Here is a 15,789-nt window from a genome sequence, read left to right as displayed (position 1 = left end):
CAGTGATGAAATGGATAAGATGTTATAGGGTTGAAATTCATGTATTGCGGATGTAAACAAAAATTGTGCCACTAAAGAAAAACAATGTTAAAATAATGATAATGATGAATAAAAAAAAATTAATCCACATATTTCAAAAAGGATGCTGAAAATGGCTCACCTTCCATAAATACTGATGTTATAATATCCAAACAGAGTTGGAAAATGTTTGTAAGATAATTTACGCCACATTTCCAAATCTTTATGTTCTACTGAGCCAGCATCATCATCATATTTTCCCATTAAGCGCTCTTCATTCTGGTGCGAGGAAGAGTTTTTAAAGAGTCCACCATATACTAGAGCTATAATGGAATCCACCAAAGAGTAACCAATTAGACCTGCTTTGTAGAGAATCAAGATAATCCAAATGACTGTTCCCATCTGAAAAATTAATTGAAATTGAAATTTATTAATTATTATTTGGACATTTATTTGTATTAAACATTTTCTATGTGAGATAAAAAAATACATTGTTACATTTTTTTTTCTTGTCATTCAGGATTGGATTTAATTGGGTTAAATTCAAACATTTCTAGTAAACACTAAAATTATTTTATGGTTGAGTCATCTTCCTAATGTCAAAAACTTAAGTTTGATATATATTTTCCATGTAGTTATCCCTCACTTTACATGATAGACTGGTTCTACACAGCACAATGCAAATCGGATGCACTGATGTTGGTGGCATATAAAAAGCACCCAGTACACTCTATAAAGTGTTTGATGTTAGGAAGAACATCCAGCTGTAGAAATCAAGCTAAAACAGACTATGGAACCTGTGCAGACTCTGGCCCTGCCAGTTCCTGTCAAGCTGTCCAACCCATACCAACATGGAAAACGGACATTAAATGTTGATGATGATGATGATGAAGATGATGATGTTAATAGATAAAACAGACAAAATTTAAACAATATTTATGAAAATGAAGAACCTATTCATCTTTCTTTGAAAAACAAAAAACAAAGCAACAACTTCCTTGTTTACTTACCATTATAACTCGTTGAACTATTCTAGTTCGAGCTAAGAAAAACAAGATCTGTAGGCGCCTTGGCAGCTCCAGAATTGTTGGACTGTTAAAGAACTCATCTCTCATCTGAGCAAATGATGGGGACGGATCATTGTTTGGAACATTGACTTGCTTTTCCTTCTGCTGTTTTGGCATTGACCGAGTGTCCTGTAGAAACATTACAGGAGAGTGGAATGAAGATTCCCTGGGTGGGTACGTGTTACTTGAACCTTCGTTACCACTGATACTTGAATGGATGTTTTGTTTCTGAAGATCAGACAACTAGAAAACAAATAGTTTTGAATCAGAAGTATAAAAACTAATATCTGTGAGAAATAGAATTTAATAAATAAAATTAATAACATAGTTTAGAAAAGTAACATATTCTACTTTCAAAATAAAAACAAAATCAAAGTAAAATATTCATAAGCTTCACAAATAGCATATAACTTTACTTCAAAATATATTTCATGTTTCTATTTAAAAAAAGAAAAATCTTGATATATCAGTATGTCACAGTTGGAGAAACAAAAACTAACTTCATGTGTTTGAAATAAAGAAAAATAACATACAGACAGGGAGTGAGAGAAAAGAATTAGGTAACATGTTAAGATGTTTGAAAGGTGAAAGAGAATAAGACATAAGATAGAGGCATTGGCATGGCTGTGTCTATAAGAAGTATGGTTCAATCTCAGTGTGCTGCACCTTGGACAGGTATCTTCTACTATAGTCTCAGATTAATCAATAATTTGTGAAATTTGGTAGATGGAAACAGTGGCAGAATACACTTATGATTAGATTTTATTGAATTTTCATTAGATAAAAAATAATTTCTGTTTAACATTTATCACATTAAATGCTATTAAATTACAAAGTGCTTGTGTCGTTTACAATGAACTTTATTTAAAATTTCTTGCCCACAAGAGATTATGTCCAATCTTTAGCATACTACTGTATGTTTTCTCAAATCACAATCACAGGAGAAGTTGTTGATAAGAACTATCAACAAAAACAAAGCTGATAAATATGCATAGGTGTTGCAAATTAAGTTTAATTACCAATAAAGATTAATGGTTTTAGTAAATTTTTACAGAAAAAGTAAGCATTATACAGCCCAGCATATATAAAAGTCAATTTCATTATATTCAAGCCCCTATTTTTGAATGAGTCAACTTCCAGTATGAATATTTACGTTTTGTACATTTTTTTCAACAAAAACAAAATTTCTAAAAAAAATTCTGGAAACAATCTACTCATTTAATTTGCGCATCCTTAAAGTTTATTTGTATTTTTGCCCCCCACCCCAAATATGTAAATTACATGGGTTTGTGTGTGTGTGTTGGTCCACCACCACTGCCTGACAATGAGTGCTGGTTTGTTTACATCTCCACAGCTTAGCAGTTTGGCAAAGGGACCAGTAGAATAAGTACCAGGCTCAAAAAAAAGTACTGGGGTTAATTCATTTGACTAAAAACTTCAAGGTGGTGCCCCAGCATGGCCACAGTCCAACCACTGAAACAAATAAAAGATAAAGATAGAAAAAGCAAAAAGAATCTCCTTTACCTCCATCCTCCTGATGTCCACAGATAAAACCGTAGCAAAAAACACCATTTGCAGGAAAAAGTCGGTCAACAAACCAACGACAGCAAACAGACAAAACTCCTATTGAATATAAGAATGTTTTAATAAAATTGCATTTTTTTTTATCCCATAAAATAACTTATAAATTAACAAAAACCCAAATTATCACCACCAATTAATTTAGCATAGAACAACTTACTTGAATGGCTGGAACAAATGTGAAGAATCCCACAAGAATGATAAGCAATTCTGTAGTAAGATTTTTAGTAATTGACCAACCCTCTTTACTGAGACCTACAAAAGACAGAAAACGTTTCTATAAAAGTAACATTCATAAAATCAGATTTGTGCAATATAAACAACTTATAAGTAAGAAAATAGTTTAACAAAAAAATAATAAATAATAAATAGGTAAAACAGATTATCGTATTTGTTTCAAATTTTGACACAAGGCCAGCAATATTGCAGGAGGGGTAAGACAATTACATCAACCCCAGTGCTCAACTGATACTTATTCTATCAACCCTGAGAGGATGGAAGGCAAAGTCAACCTAGGCAGAATTTGACACAAATTATCATATTAATGAACTTTTTATTCAGTTAGCAGATTTAAATTGTGAAATAATAGTTGTTATAGACAATAAAATATACAATTAAAAAGTAATAATTTTCTTTGTTGCTGTTATTTAAAAAAATAAAATAGGGGTTCAATTTTCACCTTAACATACAATATCAAGAATGACACATGAACACCATGAAAAAAGAGCCAAAGACGCAGCTTCTATGTAGTACGTCAGTTTGCTAGAAATAACACCCAAATCTTTAAATCATACCCTATTATCTAATGTAGTCTCTGGTATATAAGAAAATAGGACCACCACAGTTGGAATGTCTATTGACAGTATATCTGCTTCATCAAAGCTGACCCAGAGGTAAACAACAAACTACAAAAATAACAAGGGATCTTCTCTGTGGTTGTTCTGCCTGCAAGAAACAGCAGCTAAATCTCTTTCGACTCCTATCCTACCATGACAAAAACAGATGTGCACACTGCATAATATAGTTCTGGATGCACTTAAAAATAAGAAAAAAAAACAGGCATGGTAATGACTGGATTATGTTTGAGAAGATCTGCTCGATTAGGACTAACTTTAATCATAGGTATGGTAAATTAGGGCTAGTACAACAAAATGAATGAACAAACCTTGAGCAACTCTGTACTTAACCTCTAAATGAACTGGAGTTGACACAACAGATTTAGTGAGAATAAGAACATTTTCCAATCCAATAATGACAACAAGGTATGGGAAGATTTCACTGAAAAAAAAAATTATATCAGATCAAGCAACAGAGTTTAGTACATTTACACATTTCAAAGTAAATGTTTTTCAGCTATGAAATGAGTGGCACTGATGAATGTGGAATGTTGACTCATGAATCTGGCTTAAGGTTAAAATAATGTTTTGAATTCACAGTAACCTATATTCTTCAAGCAAAACCAAATTTTACTTATGATATGTAATTAGAAAAAGGCAACCAAAATTTTGTCTTACAGTAAAAAAGAATTCATAGGTTCTATGCTGATGGTTTTTAAAAAGAATAAAATAGTTCTATGCATGATTACCACTGACTAAAAATAAGAACTTCACAGTAAGTAAGCAACAAAAATAAATAAATAAAACGTATATTCTATGCATCTTTTTCCCTATTCTTAATTTCAAATTCATACTTCTAATCCCGCCAAATATTAAGAAATGATTATCACCCTTATATTAACTGTACATGTGAACAAAAAATTATATTTAAATTAAAAAGAACTTACCCTCCATTTAGCGTTGTTGTCAATCCAAACATTGTACAAATACTAACAGACATTAACAAGGATGCAATTACTGTAGCAACAGCACTTAGAGCGAGACCCCATTTTGATTTCACCATTTCGATTTTTCCTTTTAAGAAGAAAATTTGCTATTGTTAAAGACTAATAAAAATGTACATACAATTAAAAATTAAGTGATTTCAATTAAAATCTACCATCAAAATTTCATGTCAATTTACGTTCTAAAGAGTAGGAAAAAGTTATTTTACTAAATTTTTCAAAATGAGCTGAAATGAGCAGAAATATGGTATCAAAAGGGTTAACAGGTCCTTTTGATAAAAAGGTATTCCTACTATGAAGAAAGAGATCACTGCTTCCACGAACATAAACAAAATTCATACAGTCCACGATTCACTGATTTAAATAGAACATTTCCAGTAAACTTTCAATTAATCATTGACAGCTGCCAAAATCTCATTGATTTCTTATGGTCTAAATAAACTCTTATCATTAAACAAAAATTAGTTGGCTTCAGTTACTGAGCCTCTGATGTTCTTTTACTAGCAGACCAAGTGACAGAGAATCCTAAGGTCGCAATAACAACATGGTTTAAATGAAATTTATCACTGGAGAACAAAACGATGAATATTAAACAAATTAATTGCAATTTAGATACAACTCAATTATAAGCAGTAGGAGTGTAGCAGTAAATTATCGAAAGGCTTAATGCAATTAGAATAAGTAATAAAATGAGAATAAAATTACTCACGGACAGAAAAGTATATATATAAAAGAAGTACCAAGTAGGTAACCATTAGTGGAGTGTACTCAACAAAATAGTTGATATCTTTGAAATAAATATGGACAATATGATTAATGGCTGAATTATTGGCATTATGGATACGCCCAGGTAAAGTTTTTTCCAACGTATGTCTTAAACTTTCATGGAACCTATAAAGAAAAAGAAAAAAAAACGTATATGCAAATGAATGCATTATGGATATCAAAATATTCTTTGTCTTGCTGTTAAAAATTGCTTTAGGTTAAATTCTATGTAGATGGATTGATAGATGCATCCTCATATTCTGTAACACAATGTTTATAAGGTAACTAATTTAGAACAGAATAGGTGACTTAGATATATAACATGCATGAAAAGTAGTCAAAAGGGAACTGAAATCCTCTTTAGCTCATTTCTGATTCATACTGAATTTTTTTATTTTAAATAAGCTCAAAACTGAATATTCTGTGGTTGTTTATATGACTTGCTAAAACTCTTAAGTCTAAACCAAATAGTACTTAACAGCAACATTTGATATGTCTAAAGTAACTAAATAGCTTTAAATATATATGCATTCCAGAGATTGAACTGACTAGTTATTCTCACTGTAGAATTAAAGGACAATGCAAAGAGATGTTCTCAAAATAGCAATTACAGGAGTACCCAAATCATGGACCAAGTTATGAAAGTAACAGAAAGAGTCTCAGCTCAAATGATTAGGAAAAGAATCAGCTTAGATGAGATTTAAAGGCATGAAACTGATAAGCCAAGTTATGAAAACAACAACTACAAAAAAATTAACCTATACGAAATGCAGTTAGGTTTTGTGTCAAGACACAAGGCTGTCTTTCTAGAGAGGTAACTACAGGAAAAGGTTTAAGCATAGAGCAATTTACTATACCAAGTACTTGTAGACTTAGAGACCTTTCACAGGGTACATGCTTCGTAGTCTGGTGTTCACTAAGAAATCTTAGTGTAGATGGACAGCATTTAAGATCCATTCATCATATAGATGCTTTCAGCAAGGTGAGAGTTAGTAATGGTTTCAGTGAAGAATTTAGCATGCAGATAAGTGTCCATTAAGTCTCAATTCTCAGTATCTTCCTGTTTATTACAGCTCTCCAAGTTTCATTAGGAACTAATGAGATTGTCTAATTATAGGTTTAAGGCAAAAAAGAAGTCACTTGTTAGTGTATGGTCTCTCATCGACAACACTAGGTTACAAACTTTAAAAACATAAACATCAGACTTATGAGAGTAACAAAGTTTGAACAAAAATAAAATCCTTAAAAATGGGTTTCCCCCTCCATCTCATCATCATTTAACATTCATCTTCCGTGCTGGTGGTATGGTCTCTACAGCTGAATCCCCTTCCTAACACCATTTCAGAATGTACTAGGTGCTTTTTATATGGCACCAGCTCTAGTGGGGTCACCACGTAACTTGCAAGGCAGGACCCGCAACAGAGAGAGGTAAGTTTATACCAGGTGATGACAGGGCGAGGTAGTTTCAAGAAACTAAATAATACAACAGTAACTCAATCAAAGAATATAAAAATAAAAATATAAAAACAGATTTTGAAACAAATTATTTTTGGGTACATTTATTTTTAAAATTACAAGTAATAATGAAAAAAAAAAACCCAACAAAATCTTACTTTTGATTGTATGATTTGAAGATGATGGTAACAGCAAAAGATATTATCCTCTGTCGGTTGCGGATATAAAACCTTTTTACACCAGTTTCTTTCCAAGGAACTCCAAAGAGTATATCTGTAAGTTATGGATAAGCAACAATATTTTGTAGTCAGAATGCAAATAAAAATTGTCTTCATATTTATATTTGTTCCTATAGTTTTTTTTTTAATGCAACATCATCAACTCAGATTTCAGATCTACAACATGAAAGCAGTTTAGTCATGATAGCAAATATTTTTTCTTAAAAGCCCATCTAATTTGAAAGTCACTTTAATATTTCATTGCCATTTATTGAGTAAAAAAAACATGTAAATTGTTTATTATATTCCTTGTTAGAAATATTTTATTTTAAGCTAACTCAATTGTGCTGTTATTTACTCTCAACTCCTTGAAATTAATCAAATGTTTTAATTAGCCACATGCTAAAAATGCTCACCTTGAATAGTCGGAGGAGTGTCTAATGGTTGGCCAAACTTTTGTGTAACAGTTTTTATAAACTTGTCATCAGATTTAAACCTTTAAAATAAATGCAACAAATTATTCACATTAGTAAACATGTTTACATTATCAATCATGGAGCAGTGTGAAAAAATTATAGCAGAAAAAAAAAACAAGCAAAAAGTGAGAATGATTACTTATTGAAATTTGTTTTGTATTCAAAGTAAAAAAACAATATTATTGTTTGAATCTCAACATTTTAGATTGCACTAAATGAAGGAATTATTCAGTTTGTTGATCAATAGTATTTAGTAGTAGAAGTTAGGATCAGCTTTGTAAAAAAAAGCAGACTTATTGTCACCACAAAACTTCATTTGGAATTTCATGCTTCTTTTTAATCATTTCACTATCTACTAGCCTTTTTTGGTGTCATCTTGTGAGAATATGTATAAAATTAGTTAATGAAAGAAAATATAAGCATATACAGTACAACATTCTGGCACACACCAAGGTAAAACAACAGATAAAATTATTTGAATGCTTTCTTTTGTTAACTCTTACTTGTTTTCAAGCAAGGGACTTTTTCTTCTACATGTCTTTGAAAGTATAGAGCAACAAAACAATTTGCTAACAAGGAATGTCAACATAACGCCACTGTTTTGGCTCAAGATGTTCCATGTGAAGATGCAGAATGCAAGTATTCAGACACAAGTGAAAACATGCACACACAATTACACACACATGAATGTAACTGGAGTCTATGTGGTTTCCACCTCCCAATCTAGTCATCAGGCATTGAATGTCTCAGGGTAATGCCTTTGATTAATGCCTTTGAAGGGGATGCACAAAAATTATCTTAGTCCAAAATACAGACAAAACAACTTACAAACACATCACACACACATCATGCATCACATACACACACACATCATAAAAAAATAGTTACATGATTGAGAAGTTGTTACTTACTGGTTACTATCTGAATTCCACAAATTGGCAGGAGAAAGAATTAGGCAAGAGAAAGATGGCAAATATTGATATAATGACTTTGAAGTAACGGGTTCAGAAATATGAAGACAAAGATCAGGCAAACTAAAATCTGTGCCACTGTAAAAAAAGAATAAAGAAACAGAAATGAAAGAATTGCCAACATTACACTTATCACTGGGAAAACTGAATACATAATTTCTATAAGACAGTAATGGCTTTTTTTTTTCAAAGTTATAAAAAATATTTGATATTTCATTAAAAAAAATATACAAATTTATGAATAATTATAAAAAACTATTTTTTTATTACAATGGTCTTATCTTCAGAACTTGCAGACTTCATACCACTTGTATGAAGCTTATGAACATGATTCTACTATTTACTGACCCATACTTTGTCCAGTACTTCTTGTGAATTGAATGTCTCTGGAATATTTTCTTTAAACATGTTTTCCCATCTTAAATACTAACATATTGGAATAGAAACTATACATTAACTACATATACTCCATTCAGTTATTACCACATGTTAGGCTAGATTATTATCAGAACCAGAACCTGAATCTATATCAAAGTGTTTGGAGATTCTAATCTGATACTATGTAGTACATAATAGCATCCTGTTACCTTCTTAAAGCCTTAAGAAGACACAAAATCAGCATTTCAAAATATCCAAACATTCACTAATTATAGGTATCTCCTGGTCTTACAGCGATGTCTCCAAAAAATAGGCTGTCAGGTACCAATTATTAATTCTTTGGCTAGTAGTTAGTTCACCACAGTATCAACTTGCCTATCTGTGACTTTTCTGATAATTACAAATATAAACTAGTAACTATAATTATTATATTACACAATAGTTTAGTTGAAAGCTCTAAAGAAATATGGAATTAGCAGATAATAAGTCAGATGATCAGCTCTTGGGTTCCCAGTTCATTTCCATCTTTGCGCATTTTGTTCCCTCTCTCAGGATATTTAATTTGACTGGCTGCAGCTACAGTAAAATGGTTTCTGAATCTTCTCAAGACATTTGCTTGCAAAACAACTAATAACTTATCCAAAGTATGGAACAGATTTATGCCTTATTTTACTGTCCAAAGCAAGAAATAAATACTAACTCATGGGTTTCATAAAAGGATATATGAATTATTGTGGCAAATGAGCATTCTTTCTGACTAATAGACAAACATCATAAATAAATGTAAAAGGAAATGCACAGTATGTATATATATAAGATTATACTCACTTGTTAGAGTATTTGAATAAATTTAACTCTTCTACGACATCGAACACTTTACTTAGGGGTCCTCGAAAAGCATCACTTGGTATCATTTTCTTTGGGAACCAAGGTTTTACAGTTCCTTTAAAAAGAATTTGTTGTACATAGCCAAAGGGTGAACCAGTATACTGAAAAATAAAAGATGAAAAGAATCCACTAAAATTTTGGTTTTAACTTTAATTTTGAACATATAATTAATTATATTTTTTAAGAGGAAAGAATGAATTGTCTTCAAGAGGCCAGATTTATAAGATAAGGAAAATAAAATTTGAAAATGCCAATCTCCTACGTTAGGAAGTAGAAGTTTAAACTTAACAGGAATTATAGAAGTAAATGACTAACCACTGTAATCAAATGTAAGACAAGTATCAAAGAAAGTTGCTTGACAAAGGGCTAGCAGTCAAAGTTACCCACTGTCCTATTGCAACGCAGTTTTGTTATTTTCTTCTTAATGTTTTCTCTATAAGTACATACATTTTCATTATAGTCACCTCTTCATCATTATTAAACATTTCACTTAGCTGACTCAGTATAAAGTTTTTACCAATTCTTTACCTAGAATTACTCACTCAAGCAAATTTTTATTCCCAATATCTCTTTCCTACATATAAACTATCAATCTTCAACAATTCTTACATAATTCTCTTGATATAACAGTAAAATATATCTGAAAAAAAAAACTATTATTAGTTATTACTATTTCTTGCTCTAGACTGGTTCCATGCTAGTATGTGTATGTAACCTTTTGAAAATTTGTACATATGTACAATGTTTGGATAACTGAATGTATTTTTCTTCTATCAAGTACAAGTAGATACACCAAAGCAAGCATAATTATGCAGTTCCCCAAGGAAACACTACAATTGCTGTATTAGTAGGATTCAAAGTAATGATCTTATGGTCGCTAGCCTCACTACCATTGTTTCAAAACAATGTAAAACAGGGACAAGATTTATTATTGCATTAAATAAACAATAAAAACTCAGTGAATCAGAAGAACTCTTAATTGTAATTTAAATATTTCAGTTTTGAGGGTTTCTGTGTATAAACTAGTCATGGAAAGACAGGGATTGTTATTTATCTTTTTTTCATGTCAGAGTATGAAGGGCCTCACCCAAGATGATTTGCAAGGCTTAGTGCATGAAGTTATTTAGTTAATTATTTTTCCCCACAAATCAGACAGCTACTTTTAATGCTTGCGATAGAATGCTCTACTAAAGGAACATAAGGATCAGATGGTAATATTTAACAAGTGTTCACATAATGTCTACCAAATTTCACTCATACAGTTTGGACTGACCCAAGACAATGTGAGAAGGTACTCGTCCTAGGTAATATGTAGTGGAATTAAAGTCAGAATCATGTGGTTATAAGGCAAATTTCTTCACTGTAGGGTGGGAGAGGGAATCTAAAACTCATACAAGCATGAAGTTACTTTATGAAAACAAATTTGCTGAAATGCACAGAATAAGCTAACAATGAAAAAATTATTAAAAATATTAAAAACAAGATAAATATAAATAATAAAAAATGGAAAACATTCAAGTAGCAACAAAAAAGAAATTACCCATCGTGGTGGTACTTTTAGATCTTTTCCATGTAAACTATAATCTTTTCCATGAGAGGTCATTTGCCTCTGTTCCAGGAAGTTTTGAATTGGGATAGTATATTCTAGTGGAGCATTTCCAGGAAGAGGCACTTTGGTCAATGGATAACTGAAATATATAACATGATTTAAGATTACTACTTAGAGACTAGGTTCCTTTATCAAAATAAATGCCCAAGTTTATCTTAAAAAAAAAAGAGTCTTTTAGAAATTCTATTAATGATCTTTTCATTGGTCCACAGAATAGACAGGGATTATATATTATATCATCATTATTCTATATCTGCTTTCCATTGCATGAGTTGCTGCTATTGTCCTTGTTAGATTGTAAAACCACATCTGGCCTCTAGGTTTCATTTTTGTTTGGTTTCTATAGCTGGACATTCTTCCTAACACTAAATACTTTATGGGGTCAGCTGCATATTTTTGCAGGCTCAGCATTGGAAGTGTTATCACTTCTTTGACAAAACTATAAAAGATTCACTCAAGCCCCCACAACTTCATCATTGTCGCATGCTTATTTTTCCATTTTGAATAAATTCAACAATGCTTATTGAGACAATTTTTCTAAGGTGATGAGCTTTTTGTTGCCAACCCTTAATTGTTTTCAAGTAATGTATTTTTAGTCTACTGATCCTCACATTAACCAACAAAGCTGCTGAACTATGAGATCTGTTTACAAAAGAATGTAATACACACACACACATACACAGCTTTTGGTGTCAAAATTATGAATATGATGTGGGATCTGAGAGTGAGGGAAATCACATATTTACACAGTATGTGTTTTTGTTCTTTCTTTGTTCTCTTTTCATTGTCACTGATCCAGTAAATTTGTTGGTAGTTCTAATTCTAGTGATTCCTTTGGTTTTTATGCAGGGGATTAGTTAGTTTTGTTAGGAATTATTATGCTGGATGATGGTTTTATGTGAAGGTAGTCTAGTTTGTAGAGTTTATAACAGATGTGAAGTATATATATAAATATATATATATATATATATATATATATATATATATATATATATATACTGGCAATGCACCCCAGCGTTGCCTGGGTGCTATGACCGACAGCCACATTGTATTATTTGTTCCATTTTTATGGGCAAAATCAGCACACGAGGTGTGTGAAGCAAATAACTCTTCTTTATAGACATGATTTTTGGTCATTTTCTGATGAACAACGCTGCAGTTTCTGTCTATCAAATTCAGACACAAATCTGTGGTTGGCCTAGGGCTATATTAGAAACACTTGCCCAAGGTACAATGCAGAAGACTGAATGTGGAACCATGTGGTTGGGAAGCAAACTTCTCAACCACACAGTCATTCTTGCACCTAATATGTATGTGTGTGTGTGTGTATGTATGTTACATTTGTTGTTGAATCAAGTATTGTGTCTCACTTTGTCTCAAAATTAGCAGTTTATCAAGCAAAGGTCTATAAAATAAATGCCAGATTGAAATATGATCAATTAAATTTTTGAAGGTGATACACCATCATGGCGACAGTGAAATGTTTAAAGACTTAATGACTTCAAATTTAAGGTAATGGATTACTAACTACAAGATAATGAATTCAAAACAAAGTATTGAACTTCCACTCTATATGATGACACTATATATACATCTTAGTCTACTTGACTTCCAACAATTAACAATTGTAATTTAAAGTTGAGCAGTAAGAAAGATGTCCAAATTTCTTTAAAAATTATTGTGGAAAATATGCTGAGAAAAAAAATTTTTTTCACCACAACAAAACACACAGACATACACAGGGGTAACTTAAGCTACTACAAATAGCAGCCAAATATCTCTTAAAACACACCCTTTCATAAAAAGAAAGACACAGATCTATAATATTTCAAGAAGAAAAAAAAAGAATGTGATGGGTCTACTACAACAAAGACAACTCTGGGCTAAACAAAACATACTTCACATTAAAAGATTATCTACTAAAGAATATTAATAAAGTTGACGGTATATCCTTGGTAAAACTCCAAATATTTTAAACATTTTCTCATTATACTCTAAGACAAAGATTGTTCAGGCAGAGTTGCCTCCCTTAGGTAAAGACATCAAAATTGTGTAACCTGACCTTATTTTTGAGGTTATTTCTGTAGTAAAAAACGAGTTGTACAAAAAACATACTTTATTTGGTAGCCAAAAGATTACTGAATCTTTTGATACCTCATATGTCAAAATCAGCAACTCAGTTTTCAAATTCATAAGGAACATATGCACACACACAAACTCTGTTTTATATATTGACACACACACACACCTTAATAGTTTAAATAATGGGAAAAAAAATTACTAATATTACTTACCATGCTATTATCACAATAAATAAAACTGAGCCAATAATTGAGTAAGAATGACTAGCACAAAATAATCCATAGTTGTAGTAAATAAGAGCTATACGATCTTGGATTGACATTTTTATCAACAAGATCCATTCCGTTTGAGATGTTTTGGGTAACTAGTATGACAATACAGCCACTGCATGTAAAAAAGGCATTGTTTGTTCATTAGTTTCACTTTACACTAATAGCAGCCATCTTATTTTGCTGACAGTCACTGAAAAGACAAAAAACATAATATCTAAATGAAAATAGAGAATTGAATATAATGAAAATAGAGAATTGAATATAATGAAAATAAAATAAGTGAATATATTGAAAATAATATTGTATTCCTAAATGAGTTATGACTTTCATTTCCACAAGGCATAAAAAAAAAAAATTACTTTCTCTTCTCACAAGTTTGAAGTAAGCAAATTATTTCTGCAATGAAAGTGTATATATGACAACCTAACCAAATATTAAAATGTCTTGAGCTATATCAGAAATAAATTTACAGCAGAACTCAAATAAAAGATAACAATAAACTTTAGATTATTGTTAGCAGTGATAATATAATAGTACTGAAAATGTTCATACTCTGAAAGTCATTAATGTTTTTCTACAAGCTTAATTTCTAAAGTTCGTAATTGTCATGCTGTTTCCAATAATAAAAAAGCTTCAAGATTTTAATTGTGGGCAGAACATTATTCTTATTGAAATTCAGATCTTTCTCAAAAATATCCTTTTATTTAAAAAGTTGCTGCTCCTGATTTACGTGAAAATGAGCTGAAAAATTAAATATCACAGCTCTATTTACATCATCATCATCGTTTAACATCTGCTTTCCATGCTAGCATGGGTTGGACGATTTGACTAAGGACTGGTGAAAACCAGATGGCTACAACAGGCTCCAATCTGATTTGGCAGAGTTTCTACAGCTGGATGCCCTTCCTAATGCCAACCACTCAGAGAGTGTAGTGGGTGCTTTTATGTGCCACCGGCACGAATGTATGTGTGTATGTATGTTATAGTATTCTCTAGGAGAAAACAAGATATGCAGGGAAAGGCATTGCACATTTTAGGGATCTTTTGCCCTGGCTTGTATCTGGATCATGTCAATAAGGTGGAGAGGGTCTAATAGGTGCTGTGCAAGCCTTATTGGACCTAAGATTTCAGGTTGTGCAATTACTGGTGAGGCGACTTTCCAATGCCTGGTTGAGAAGGAGGGCAATACAGTGAGCTTGGAAGCTGAGGACATAAACCCAAGTAAAGCCAACTACTGGTGCAACAACCTCATGCACAGGCATTGCTGGCATTTTGCATGAGCAATGGTCAGTGATGGTCATGAGTGGACAACCATCATCATTAGGTAGGTAGGTAGATATGCATGTATATATGTAACTTAGTATTTGTCAGGTTTGTTTTTCTTTCCAGAATTCTTTGAAACATCAGGCATTATCTAATTTACACTTAAAAAAAGACCATATTTCTTCAACATGTCATTTAGAAATATGCATTATAAAGAGAACTATGAAGAAACAGTCAGGAGAGGGGTGTTCAATACAATAATAATTTACAAGTATCTCTGTATCTCGAAAATCTGCAAAACTTTCTCAGAAAGTGAGAAAATAAATTTGGAGTAGAGGGGCATCAAACTGTAGTTGTGCCAAAGATTCTTAAATATAAAATGCAGCATCACATTTATGAATTACTGTAATAATTAAAAAAAAATTAAAATCACATCTTTAGGTAAGGAATTAATCAATGGTTTCTCTCTTCCTTTATGATGGATGCACCGTTTTCTTTCATTAATCAAACAGTAGTAATCTTTGATGACACAGGTATGCAAGTAAAATTTATAAAAGGAAAACATTTCTAAATATATCATAATTAAGTTTGGTGATATAAACAGGAAAATATAGAGCTAAAAACGTGTATGTGAGTGTGTGTGTATACAGGGGCCAATGCATAAATTGTTGCCATTTCATATTTTAAATTTTTGTGCATTGTTTGTTTTTGATTTTGTCGACTACACAAAATGGTAGGGTCAATTGGGCACTGTCTGTGAGAAAAACAGCACCATGAGGCAATTCACTTGGCCCGAAATTTGGAAACAATATGCTGTACTGCTTGGCATTCATGCCGGAAGCTCCAATACAAACAGATGGCGAACACACAAAACAGTCGTTGGCTTGCCATGTCCCCAAAACGTAC

The 15,789-nt window shown here is 31.7% G+C and overlaps 1 protein-coding gene across 4 annotated transcripts in view; it reads right to left on the bottom strand.

Moving 5' to 3' along the window:
• LOC106884402 (sterol regulatory element-binding protein cleavage-activating protein) overlaps positions 1-15,789 on the bottom strand; it is a 47,781-nt gene that overhangs the window by 17,061 nt on the left and 14,931 nt on the right. For 3 of the 4 annotated variants that reach the window (XM_089361858.1, XM_089361862.1, XM_089361852.1), the window contains exons 2-14: positions 13,561-13,810; positions 11,198-11,345; positions 9,598-9,758; positions 8,332-8,469; positions 7,361-7,440; positions 6,885-6,999; positions 5,216-5,397; positions 4,450-4,576; positions 3,832-3,944; positions 2,827-2,921; positions 2,610-2,708; positions 1,029-1,328; positions 161-420 (exon numbers count right to left, since the gene is read on the bottom strand). In XM_089361858.1, the coding sequence (XP_089217984.1) occupies positions 161-420; positions 1,029-1,328; positions 2,610-2,708; positions 2,827-2,921; positions 3,832-3,944; positions 4,450-4,576; positions 5,216-5,397; positions 6,885-6,999; positions 7,361-7,440; positions 8,332-8,469; positions 9,598-9,758; positions 11,198-11,345; positions 13,561-13,670 (1,928 nt within the window). In that variant the 5' untranslated portion in view covers positions 13,671-13,810. Of the gene's footprint in view, positions 1-160; positions 421-1,028; positions 1,329-2,609; positions 2,709-2,826; positions 2,922-3,831; positions 3,945-4,449; positions 4,577-5,215; positions 5,398-6,884; positions 7,000-7,360; positions 7,441-8,331; positions 8,470-9,597; positions 9,759-11,197; positions 11,346-13,560; positions 13,835-15,789 lie in introns of all 4 variants that reach the window. The other variant, XM_089361865.1, reaches the window with a different exon arrangement.

This window comes from Octopus bimaculoides, chromosome 1 (assembly GCF_046866305.1).
Source record: "Octopus bimaculoides isolate indiv1 chromosome 1, ASM4686630v1, whole genome shotgun sequence".
In the NCBI taxonomy this organism is placed as follows: Eukaryota; Metazoa; Mollusca; class Cephalopoda; order Octopoda; family Octopodidae; genus Octopus; species Octopus bimaculoides.
Note: the sequence above shows the minus strand (reverse complement) of the source record. Positions and strands in the feature narration are given on the sequence as shown.